Genomic DNA, 11,336 nt, shown 5'->3' with positions numbered 1-11,336 from the left:
ACAAATACGAAATAGCGTTTGTGATTTAATCATAATGGAATTAATGTTTGAATCAAGCAGCAGCTGGAGTATTAAACACAGAAAGGCATTAAAAACGCAAACAAGAAAAATAAAGAAGAAAAACAACTTGTGGGTGGTTGTGGTAAACTGTCTCTATATAACTGTGATTGTAATTGTAAAGTTAGAATATTCTATATGTTCTCCCATGTCTAAAGTAAAATAAAGACTATGAGAAGTGCAGATATTTTTGCATATACCTTTAGGTGTATTTAATATATCTCTGCATTAAAGGTTTAACTAAATTCTGCAAAATTCGCATGACCTCTAAAACTACAAATGTGATACAATATAACTGGAATAAGTGGAGCGAAATGTGACTTCTTGCATGGAAATGCTACAGAATAAGCAACATTAAAGAGGGGAAATGGTTTAATTCAACGTTCAGAACAGCCCATAAAACGCTGGAGATATTCCATTAAAAATCAACTCTTTCCAACTAGAATAGTCATTTACCCCATTAATATCGAGACTGTATTTCTGATTCATTTCATTAAAAAAAGTTTTTTTTCCTTAAATAAGGACATTTCTAAGTTACCCCAAACTTTTGAACGGTAGTGTGTATATACACACACACACAAACACACACACACACACACACACACACACACACACACACACACACACACACACACACACACACACACACACACACACACACACACACACACACACACACACACACACACACACACACACACACACACACACACACACACACACACACACACACACATATACACACACATATTTTATGATTTAAAATTTAATTAAACATAGAGAAGTTCATATATATGTCCATATTGCTTTAACCTGTACGTGTATAGCCCTTTGATGTGCAGTGTGGGTCCGGAGATACACATTTTCCATTGGATTTGGGTCACTTTTGACCCATGTTGCGCATGAATGGGTTAAGAAAAAAGAGAAAAACTGAAGTGTATCAACAGGGTTTTTAGAAGTGTGCATTCTTCAGTGTACATTAAGTGTTGTCACTCAGTTTGAAGTTAACTGAAGGTTTGTGGGAAGTTACAGAAACATAAAAACTAAAGATTTCCTACAATGAAGCCAACATATTATAAATGCAGATATCAGAGCAGAGGCCTGAACATCCACCTGTGTGTGCAGGTGAAGCCTTTCAGAAACATCTCATGGATGCTGATGAATGTTTCCCTACAATATTCTAATATCTCTGTTATTAAAGCTTCCCAATCAATCCATGTGCCATTGATAAGTAAATGAACCCTGCATCAGGAGCACTAAATGCAGGGAAGCCCTGTTGTGCGCATGTCTGGACTATTGTTGTCTCTCCTTTGACTATATGGAAATAATAATTCATATGAGCTGCGTGCTGGTGCTTTATGCAGATGGGGTCAAAATAAAAGAGTCTAATGTACACAAGTGAGGCACGTGTTTAGTCGGAGGGCATCAAAAGAATATGAAATTAAGAAGGGAGGGAGGAGGGGAGACAAATTAGCAGCTTTAGAAATTGATAGCAGGTGTTTACATGTGGTGTTTTTTGCATATTATAATATCTAAGCAGGGGAGTGGGGGGCTGTGTGTGTAATAAACATTACAAAGCGTGGTATAATAATCGATATAATTCACAATGACCTTGACGTTTTATGATGGATTGGGAGACACGGCCTACTGTAATTGCCGCCCAGCCCTCCCTTCCTCCCTCCTCTCTTCCTTCCTTTCTTTTTTTTGTGACATTAAAAACCGCTCCATCATTCTCGATGCGCCGCCTTGTCGCCTGCCGCTCAGATGACCATTAATCGCTTAATTCCAGTAAAAACCTACGTGCGCACAAAAGGCCGCTGTCTGCCGCTAAATGCATGTGTGATTAAGCTTTCAGGGGCCCGACCACACGGTATTATTAGCCGGCAGGTCCTTGTATAGAGGGCCAAATGCCTTCAGGGGGCCCGAGGGGTGGTGGGTGAGGAGAAGAGGGTGGAGAGAGAGGAGGGAGGGAGGGAGGGAGGGAGAGTTAATGACACTGACCCTCACTTCCCCAACAGCTATTCAATTCAACAATAATAACGGGTCACGCAGCTGATTTATGAGGCTGGGGCTAATAATTGTCAATTGCTAATGCCTTGTGTGTGGAGGAGGAGGAGGAGGAGGAGGAGGAGGAGGAGGAGGAGGAGGAGGGGGTGATGCCAGTGGACTATGCTAAATAAAATATGCCTTGACCCCACTGCATGGGGGTGAAATGCATGGAGGTTAAAAAAGAAGGAGGGGAAATTGACAGATGATGTTTCAGATGCCCCCCTTCCTAACACAAGGAGACATTTGGACCCAGTTTGGCTGCAACATGCTTGGAGACGAGGACGCGTCCTCGTCTCCAAGCATGTTGCAGCCAAACTGGGTCCAAATGTGTGTTTTCCAGCATGCAGAGAAGATGCAGCAGCATCCAGGGCAGACTGGGGCCCTGCACACGCCATCAGTCCGCCTGCAATAAATTAATAACAACCAAACAATGTGTCGTGGAGAGGCGGATTCAATTACCAAGTTTATTTACAGGGGGAAAATCTCATGAAGGCCCATTGACCAACGTTAAACAGCGGCGCGGGATGAAACGATGACAAGAGCTCCGATAAGAATTTAATTCCCATCTCATTTCAGACGATTTTATGAATCAAATTCTTGAACACTGGAGAGATTTAATGATCACATCTTTGCGAAATCTTATTTCAAGAGCCGGTCGATGGCATTTCTCTGCGTTAATGTCGACTTAGAGGTTGGAGTAATTTAGTAATTGATTCCTTGCCTGGCTCTCGCCCGTGCCAAGGCCGCGTTTGAGGGTAATATGTTTCCTAATCTTATCCCCCGGAATAAGATTTTTATGTTAATCCGCTGGCTGGTCTCTTTGGTCACTTGGGGAAGCAGCAGATAAAGGCTCGGAGGGGCCGGAGAGGCCAGCAGAGACGAGCTGTGCTCTGCAGGAGCTGGAAGCAGCATCTGGAAGACAACGGGAGGAATTAATGCAAGATAACAGGGAGATATTTCACGCAACATCAAAATAGTTACCTGTAGAATCTGACAGGTAATATTTAACTCCCATATAAAAGGCTGGTCATGCTCACATGCTCACATCAGTGTTATCTGAACTCACATATCTTTATTTTATAATTTCTAATATTCTAACATAACAATTAACTACATCTCCTGCCTATCAGTTTGGATAAATGACGACAGGTGGTCTACTTTCCTCCCACAAACTCAGAATAAAGGAGCATTAGATAAAAATACTTCCAAACTCTCCATCAACGACATGAGTGTGCCTGCACGTCTACAGCAGCCTGAACCTCTGATGTCTTTTGTGCTGCACGTTTTTTTTTTTTTTTGAATCTTTCCTGCAGACACCGAGAGAAGACACCAGCTTCTAATTGAATTTTGCCTCTTCTCCAGATGTCACTTTCCATCTGTGCGTTTGGAAACGCGATGCGTCTTTTTTACGCGCCAGCCTCAAACACCTTAAGGTCTGATGATGTAGCCCCAAACCCCACTGCACCGCCTTCTGTGCAGTTTTAGATCTTAGAGAAAAGACAAAACACAATGAATGGAAATTATTACAGAATATTGACATTGTTTTGGGAGGAATAATATCTGAATTATTTGTATTTAAGCCTTTTGTTTCACGGATTTTGCAGCTAAATCTCGACTACGCCGTTATCCATCCCATCAAATTGAGACATCAGACTAAATTGTCATGAGAGCATCCCCAAAATAAATTTTTTATCCGCTCCGGAGCCCCTCCCCTGCAACACGCGGCCTTATTAATAACCGTTTTGATAAGCGTAGGATTTCCTCGGGCGGAGGAGTGAGACATTGTAGGTGAAATGTGACAGCGGGACCCTCCCATCTCTCTCTCTCTCCTCTCTTTATCCTCCTCTGGTTCTTTGCCTTTTCGGGGGAGTGGATCCATCCAATCCATCCAGAGACAATGGCATTTTGTTCCTCTTTTTGTCCCTCCTGTCGACCCGCATTCCTATATTGCTGAGCAACGATAGTGCGCACTAAATGGAGAGGAGTTCCTCCCATATCCCGGCTATTGTCCGGCACTTGCCAGGGGAATTTAGGGTCTCGCGCACATCGCATTTTCCTGATTTATTTAAGTGAAGGCATATGGTTGAAGCCCTTTATTCGCCACATAATTACGAATTAACTAGCGCTTTACTTGAATTAGAGGACCATTATGTTACTGTAAATCACCGTTTCCGCCCTCTGCTGTTGGGGAGAAGGTGCGTAAATACGGAGACCTGCAGCCTCCAGGCCTTTGGAGAAAAGCTGTCTGCACGTTTTGCATTTTGCCAAAAGCTTTAAAATAATCATTTAAATCAGCTCCGACCGCAAAGTCCAACCTTTCGAATTCAATATTCTCACATCAAAATATCAAACTGCCTTCCTCGTCCCACCCGAGGCAGCTGAAAGAATTAAAAGATGTTGAAACTATAAAAGAGGAGGCGTTACAATAGCTGGTGGACTATGGCGGAGGGACTATAGACCACAAGAATAAAGAGCGGCTTCAGTGAAAGAAACCGATGGCTAAAAGCTATAATTGTATTTGCCTCGGCGAAATATCAGAAAAGACTTCTCGTTTCTTTGAGCGTTATTAGATTAATTCCCAGAGATGGTTTCTTTTCTCGCTGCCAGACGCGTGGAGGGAGGACGGTGAACCATTTGGCTCTTTGGTTTCAATAATCAAATTAACCATTTGGTACAACTTTTGGGTCCCAGCTCGTGTGTAGAAAGAGAAAATAAAAAAAGAAAACATTTACATAATAGGCACCGTGTTGTGTCAAGAAAGAATTAGCTTTTTTTCCTGCTCTCATTGATCCCCGAGAAGACAATGTACACACGAAAGAAAAGGCAGAAAACACACTGCAGCACGTCAGCGATTGTGGAGAGAAAAAAAAAATTGTTGGCAAATGCAGCCGGGGTATTTTATTTTTTATTTTTTAAACAGATAATATGGGGAGCTGCACGGATAAAAAGCGTACAATCTATAAAGGTGGTGGAAATATCCTTTATTTTGATATCAATAACAAAACAAGTTAATATTCCATTAAAACAGCTGTTTTATAATTTTATTTTCATGGATTTGGTCTGACTGTAGACATTAGTTGCAAATTAATATCTTAGCCTTATATTATTTTTAGAATTTGTGGATTTGAGGGTGAGAACTAAAAAAAAGCTAAATCTAATGAGGGATCTGTGTGCATTTTACCAGCATTTCTTCAATGTCAGCGTATAAAATGTGATATGAAGAAAAATCAGATCAATATTGTGATAAAACCAGTTTCAATACCTCAAAACAAAAGATCTATAATAATGCTATCATAATATTTAACAGGTTGTGAGGCTAAATTTTATAACTTCCAGTGTCCAATCTGACACACATGATAAAAATACACTTTTACTACTGAGCATCATATTCCTATAGTCCCTGCAGAGTTATTATTGGAATATTCTAGCGATTCTTTCGATCACTGTGGGGCCACCGCACAGATCAACACTCATCTGCTAAATTTAATTGATGCTCCATAATTCCTGTTACTCCCTTTTTGTGTTCCGATAATTTGGAGGAAAAAACGCGCAGCCTCAACAGAGGACTTGAACTCGGTCCAACAGAGGAGGAAAAAAAGGGGGGAAAAAAGAAACACATCAGAGTGTGTTCGCGCCATACAAAGCGGCTCACCTTATTACACAAACCAAATTAACCACTCAGCCAATATTGTGAGCCTAAGAGGTCCGATGACTGCCTCGCCAGTTCGTTACTTTCATTAGAAAGATGTTATTTGCCAAATAAACGGAATAATGAAAGTAATAAAGACAATTACAAACTCATTTGAATCATAAAAACACACCCTGAAGTTTAGCAGGGATGATACCGCGGCAGTGCAGGGGAAGAATTGTGTTTATTTGGCTAAAAAAAAGAGCAGAATATCATATTAAACCCAAATCTTTTATTACTTTGCGTAAATTCCAAATATGTTGGGGACAATTTCTAGCTTACATTTTCAAATTGAGCTGAGACACAGAGAAGAAGCACAAATAGAAAAGGCCAGGAGATAATCTGGTGCAGTTTAGTGTTAAATCAAACAGAGGGGAATCACAACAAAGGGGTTTTTTTTTTGCGCATAGGTATGGATGCCACTGCTGTACGTAAATGTGGGGAATAATGACATTTCCGTGTTAAAATGAGATTTTCCAAAGCAGAAAAGGGTGAAAAATCAGCCCCAAGTATGAAATGATTCACCTGACTGCATATTTGTTTGTTTTCTCTCAAGATGAAACCAAACTGGTGCAACGATTATTATTATTATTTTATTTTTTTAAAACCAGGTACACTCGCAGCAGATCCCTTTACCTCGACGCAAAAAATAGGATGTTAACCACAAATAAAAACGGACGTTTTTCCCGCTCCAGTGCAGAAGATCAGACTCAAAAACAGTGAAAATAGTCTGAGCAGACGGGCAGAGAGAGAAGAGGCAGAGGGGGAATACTATGTGAAATCCTGCCCAAGGTATACGGTCGCTTAAAAGGCTTAAAAGCTTGGAGAAAATTGGATCAGGGAGAATCGTCACCCAACTTTCATTATTTCCAAGTGGTGTGATTGAATTAAAGGGCAAGATGGTGGTTGGAGAGGAGTGGGGCGGATGGGTAGAGGGGTGGGCGGCGGCGGCGGTGGTGGAGGGGTGCGTAATGGCGTGGTATTAAATTCTAATTAGAGATGCAGGGGATCAATGATAGGGAGGTTGGACAGCCCGGGCCCCCAGTGCCAGCCCAATAGACTGATGAGTTATTGTCATGTAAAAAAGCGCTAGCAATAAGACCAAACGCTTTGCTATTGTCCAAGCGGAAAGAGCCAAGTTTATTATGAGGACTATATGCTCTAGAGACCTCGGGCTAGGCGGCTCTTAGGGGGCTTTTCATAAAACAGGGCTAGGTTCCTATAAAGGAGGCCAGTTTTGGAGCAGGCGCTGAGCAGTGAACATCGACCCACCGTCCAGCCTTCTTCCAACCAGTTCAAACCAAACAAGTCATCTTTCCCCCCAAACTCAGACCGCGCGTTATCCTCATTTTGATTTTTTATTATTTTTTCCCCTTCAAACCCAATTTTTGGGTGCTTTTCTTTTACTTTTTTTTCCAGGGAAGTGCAGCTTTCTCACACTACCGAGCCTTCTCAAATGTATAAAATGGAGTATTCTTACCTAAATTCCTCTGCCTACGAGTCATGTATGGCCGGGATGGACACGTCGAGCTTGGCATCGGCCTATGCGGACTTCAGTTCGTGCAGTCAAGCCAGTGGGTTTCAGTACAATCCCATCAGGACCACTTTCGGGGCCACCTCCGGCTGTCCGTCTCTCACGCCGGGGTCCTGCAGCCTGGGGACCCTGCGGGACCACCAGAGCAGCCCGTACGCCGCAGGTAAGCAGCGGCTCCGGAGCCTCAACCCGGTGTATTATAGGACGCCTTGATTGCATTTGAAAATGGAAATGTGTTTAGTATTTACCAAACGAAATTTGCTTACACAAATGAAAGAATTTATCACGTTAGAAGCGATTGCAGGCAAGCGGTAATTCGGTTACAGGGTTATACTATCCCAGTCACACCCAAAACCGCCAACAGAATTATCTTAAGCTGCCAAAATGATAGGCATAATTTATTTACTTTGCGATGAGACATAAAGCTTCGAAAATAATTAGATAACCAAAGACTAAAGCTCATTATTGACACCGAATTGGAGTTACAGTAGCAACAAGCGGGGCGAATGGGAACATTATGACAAGTTTTCAAACTTGAGCCTCAATCTGAGGAACAACAATTACTTTAACATTACAATTAAGCGCATCACAGGTCTGCAACGTTATCAATTCTGAACTAATTCACAGGTAATCAAAGGCATAATACAATTGAAAGCTTTAGCCCAGCGTCCTTAACCGGATTTTATACAAAATATCGAATTTGAATTTACTTCCATTTGACAACATCACGATTACACAGCCTCATATCTCCCCATTATATCACCGATACGACCAGTGCACATCTAACGGTGGCATTTCATTCCGTTTACAGTTCCATACAAACTCTTCACGGATCACGGCGGACTGAACGAGAAGAGAAAGCAGAGGCGCATCCGGACCACGTTCACCAGCGCCCAGCTGAAGGAGCTGGAGCGGGTTTTTGCAGAAACACACTACCCGGATATCTACACCAGAGAGGAGCTGGCACTCAAAATCGATCTGACTGAAGCCAGAGTGCAGGTACACAACCACCGGCACTGGTTACACACCATTACGTATGATTACACGGGAGGATTTATGATGCAAATAAGAAACATTTCAACACACTGCTACTAATCACACTTTTACAATATATTTTAGTGAAGAAAAGGCTTTACTGCTTTGAAATGACACACGGCTGACCACCCAGTGTGGTGCATTAATGCATAAAATAAAGTGTTTTCTTTGGGGACACAAACATAAGCAATATGAAAGCTTGGTCCTCCATCTTTATGACAATCATCTGAAAATTCTATATGACTCCTAACATATAATTTCATTCATTTTTGCCATAAACAAACCCACTACAGTAGTGTAACGTCTCTGCTGTCACCTTTCCCCAACTATTCAGGTGTGGTTCCAAAACCGGCGTGCCAAATTCCGCAAGCAGGAGCGCGCAGCTGCAGCGGCCGCAGCGGCTGCCAAGTCCAGTTCTGGAAAGAAGTCAGACTCAAGAGACGAAGACAGCAAAGAGACCAAAACCACCGACCCTGACAGCACAGGAGGACCGGGCCCGAACCCGGTGCCCACCTCCAACTGCGGCGGACCGAGCCCCACCGCAGGCCAAGTCAACACCACCGGGAACGGACAGGTGGACCAAGTGAAGACCTCCGTGTCCACCGGCATGGGAGTGACAGCACCGAGCCAAGGCTGGGCCACCGCACCGGGGACCATCACCTCTATCCCGGACTCATTGGGCGGGCCCTTCGCCAGCGTACTGTCGTCTTTGCAAAGACAGAACGGAGCCAAAGCTACATTAGTAAAGACCAGCATGTTCTAATGAAGCTTCACAGCGGGGGAGAGAAAAAACAGAGCAGAGGAAAAGAGATGTTTCCTCCTTCTGCGGAGACTGAAAAGCAATCGCCCAAGACAGACTTAAGGACAATAAAAAGCAGTTAGGAAAAAAAAAAGATGACTACTGTTATTTTATTTTTACGCCTTGCGCCATTTCTTGTGGTCAGTTTTTGCTGTAAAAATATCCATCTTGACAAGTCAGACTGTCTTAAAAATAACGTTTTTCCTTTCTTTGAACAAGTGCTAATTGGGTGATATTTGTACTTGTTTCCAGACAGGTAATCCTGAAAATTAAGGTTAAAAAAGACACATTTTCTCTACTAATACTATGAAAATAACACATTTATCACGTGTAAATTCGAAACAAGATCATCCCAAACTTGTTTAAAGAAAAAGACTGAATATTGGATCAAATGGCTTGTTGAGATGACTATTTTTTTTGTCCAGATTTTGAGCAAACGTCGGCGCTCTGGAAACGCGTAGTGCCATCAGCGAGCAAAGGAGCCTCGTTTAGTCAGTTAAATGTCAGAGATCAACAGCTGCTTTGTTTGGCACAGAGACGTTTAATACCCGCGACTTGAGGATGCTCTCCCACACATCCACGAAACAAGAAATATCCTACAAGACGCTGACGCATTCTGCTTTTTCGTTCTCTATAGACACGACCTGCTGTGTGGAAGCGGCCTCTTACAGCTGCGTTTTTCTTTCTTTCTAGGGCTGCTGAGAGTTTAGTTTCTTTAAATTATCGATATAAACACAATTATTTCCTCGAGAAAAAAAGGCACAAACTACTGCAATGTTCACCTCTGACAGGAAAATCTGTATGTTTTGTGTGTCTTTCTACGGCAGTGTTTTTGTGGCTCAAATTGTATAGTGTTAATACGTATTATTGTCTCCTATAGTTGAACCATAGGCCATACTCCCTCGTAGATCGATCATACAAGTCTTTTTGATGTTTTACAAAATTCCCTCGGAAGAATTTATTTTGGGTAAAAGGAAAAAATAAGGGAATGGATGCAAACATTGTATTTATTTCTATATAATTTGCATGTTGTCTCTTTGTCTGATTTTACAATGATTTCCCTCCCATTTTGTGAGCATTATGTAACATGTTTTGTCCAGGATCTGAAAGTTATTTATATGTAGGTAATGAATGCTTATATTTAAGAAGGAAATATTTCTACATGTGCACATAGTTTTCCAGGTGTACCATTGAAATGATTGTTGATGATAAAAAAAAAAAATAGTTCACGTTGATTTTGTCATGTTTTCTTTGGGGAAATAATTATTCGTTTTGTATTCAACAAGTTCAAATTGTTTTCTTACTTTTCTTCAATGACAATATGCGGTGATGGTGGTTTGAAAAGGCCTCAGCTTTCAGCACCACGGACAGCAACGCAACGCTTCAGTCAAGTCCTGAAGGTTTATATTTCCTCAGAAAAATCATTCAAAATGGTTATTTCGCCTTTTTTTGTTTTATTTTTTTTTTTACAATTTGACCGATTTAAAAACAAAACAAAAACAATCCTTAATTTTCCTTACATTTAAATCTATTGTTCAAATAATGGTAGGCTGAATTGAAATATGGGTTCAAATTCAAAGAAACTTAGATCTGCATTGGAACTAGTGGTAATACTGCAATTTATTATAAACACATTTTGATTTATTATTATTATTCTTTGAAACAAACCTCAATCTTCACCAGTTTTACTTTAAAGCTGGTGAATAAAGTGTCTGTGACTGATAACAAGACATTAGGAGATAAATTGCGAGACAAATTTGCAATAATAGAAATAGTTGATTTGAGATATTATTTGTATTTTGCATTTGGCATAATTTAGAATTAACACTTGAGTTTGTGATCCTATGTGACGTACCTTTTTGTTCAACATGGTGACTGCTTCGAAAGGAGAAAACAGAATTCATTGGTGTGTCTCTTCTGCTGCTTCATGTCCAAGCCTGTTTCTCAAGTCTGCAAAAAACAAACGCAAAACACAACAACAAAAACTCACTTCAATCAAAATTGAGTCCTAAATCTAAAGAGGTGAATTTGATCTTTTAATTTTCTTTTTTTTTTTTTTTTGGCTCAAATTGAATGCAATTTCTGACTGTTTTATTTATTTTCTTCTTAATTTTGTCCATTCTTGGCCTGCCAAATTATACATGATATTATTGTAAAGAGGTATTACTATTTGA

General features: G+C 41.1%; 1 protein-coding gene and 1 long non-coding RNA gene across 3 annotated transcripts; one reads left to right on the top strand and one right to left on the bottom strand.

The window, feature by feature from the left end:
• Positions 1–2,556: 2,556 nt before the first annotated feature.
• On the bottom strand, positions 2,557–7,415 carry LOC129350352 (uncharacterized). Of its 2 annotated transcripts, XR_008603714.1 has the most exons (3): positions 7,275–7,405; positions 3,534–3,593; positions 2,557–3,018 (listed from the first exon to the last, which is right to left on the bottom strand). It is a non-coding gene; the product is annotated as an uncharacterized LOC129350352 (long non-coding RNA). The 2 variants fall into 2 exon arrangements; XR_008603713.1 differs by lacking the exon at positions 3,534–3,593 and having other exon boundaries at positions 7,275–7,415.
• phox2bb (paired like homeobox 2Bb) lies at positions 6,876–10,397 on the top strand. The gene is made up of 3 exons (XM_023284822.3): positions 6,876–7,491; positions 8,140–8,327; positions 8,698–10,397. Exons 1-3 carry the CDS (start codon positions 7,251–7,253, stop codon positions 9,124–9,126), a joined length of 858 nt encoding a protein of 285 aa, XP_023140590.1. The 5' UTR covers positions 6,876–7,250; the 3' UTR covers positions 9,127–10,397.
• The last annotated feature ends 939 nt before the right edge of the window (positions 10,398–11,336 follow it).

The sequence above is a fragment of the Amphiprion ocellaris genome, chromosome 13 (genome assembly GCF_022539595.1).
Source record: "Amphiprion ocellaris isolate individual 3 ecotype Okinawa chromosome 13, ASM2253959v1, whole genome shotgun sequence".
NCBI lineage: Eukaryota > Metazoa > Chordata > Actinopteri > Pomacentridae > Amphiprion > Amphiprion ocellaris.
The sequence above is the reverse complement of the archived record's forward strand: the minus strand, read 5'-3'. Positions and strand labels throughout refer to the sequence as shown.

Coding starts and splice junctions, on each gene's coding strand:
- phox2bb (XM_023284822.3), top strand. CDS start 7,251: ATGTATAAAATGGAGTATTCTTACCTAAATTCCTCTGCCTACGAGTCA. Junction 7,492..8,139: donor GAGCAGCCCGTACGCCGCAG/GTAAGCAGCGGC, acceptor TTCCGTTTACAG/TTCCATACAAACTCTTCACG. Junction 8,328..8,697: donor TGACTGAAGCCAGAGTGCAG/GTACACAACCAC, acceptor CCAACTATTCAG/GTGTGGTTCCAAAACCGGCG.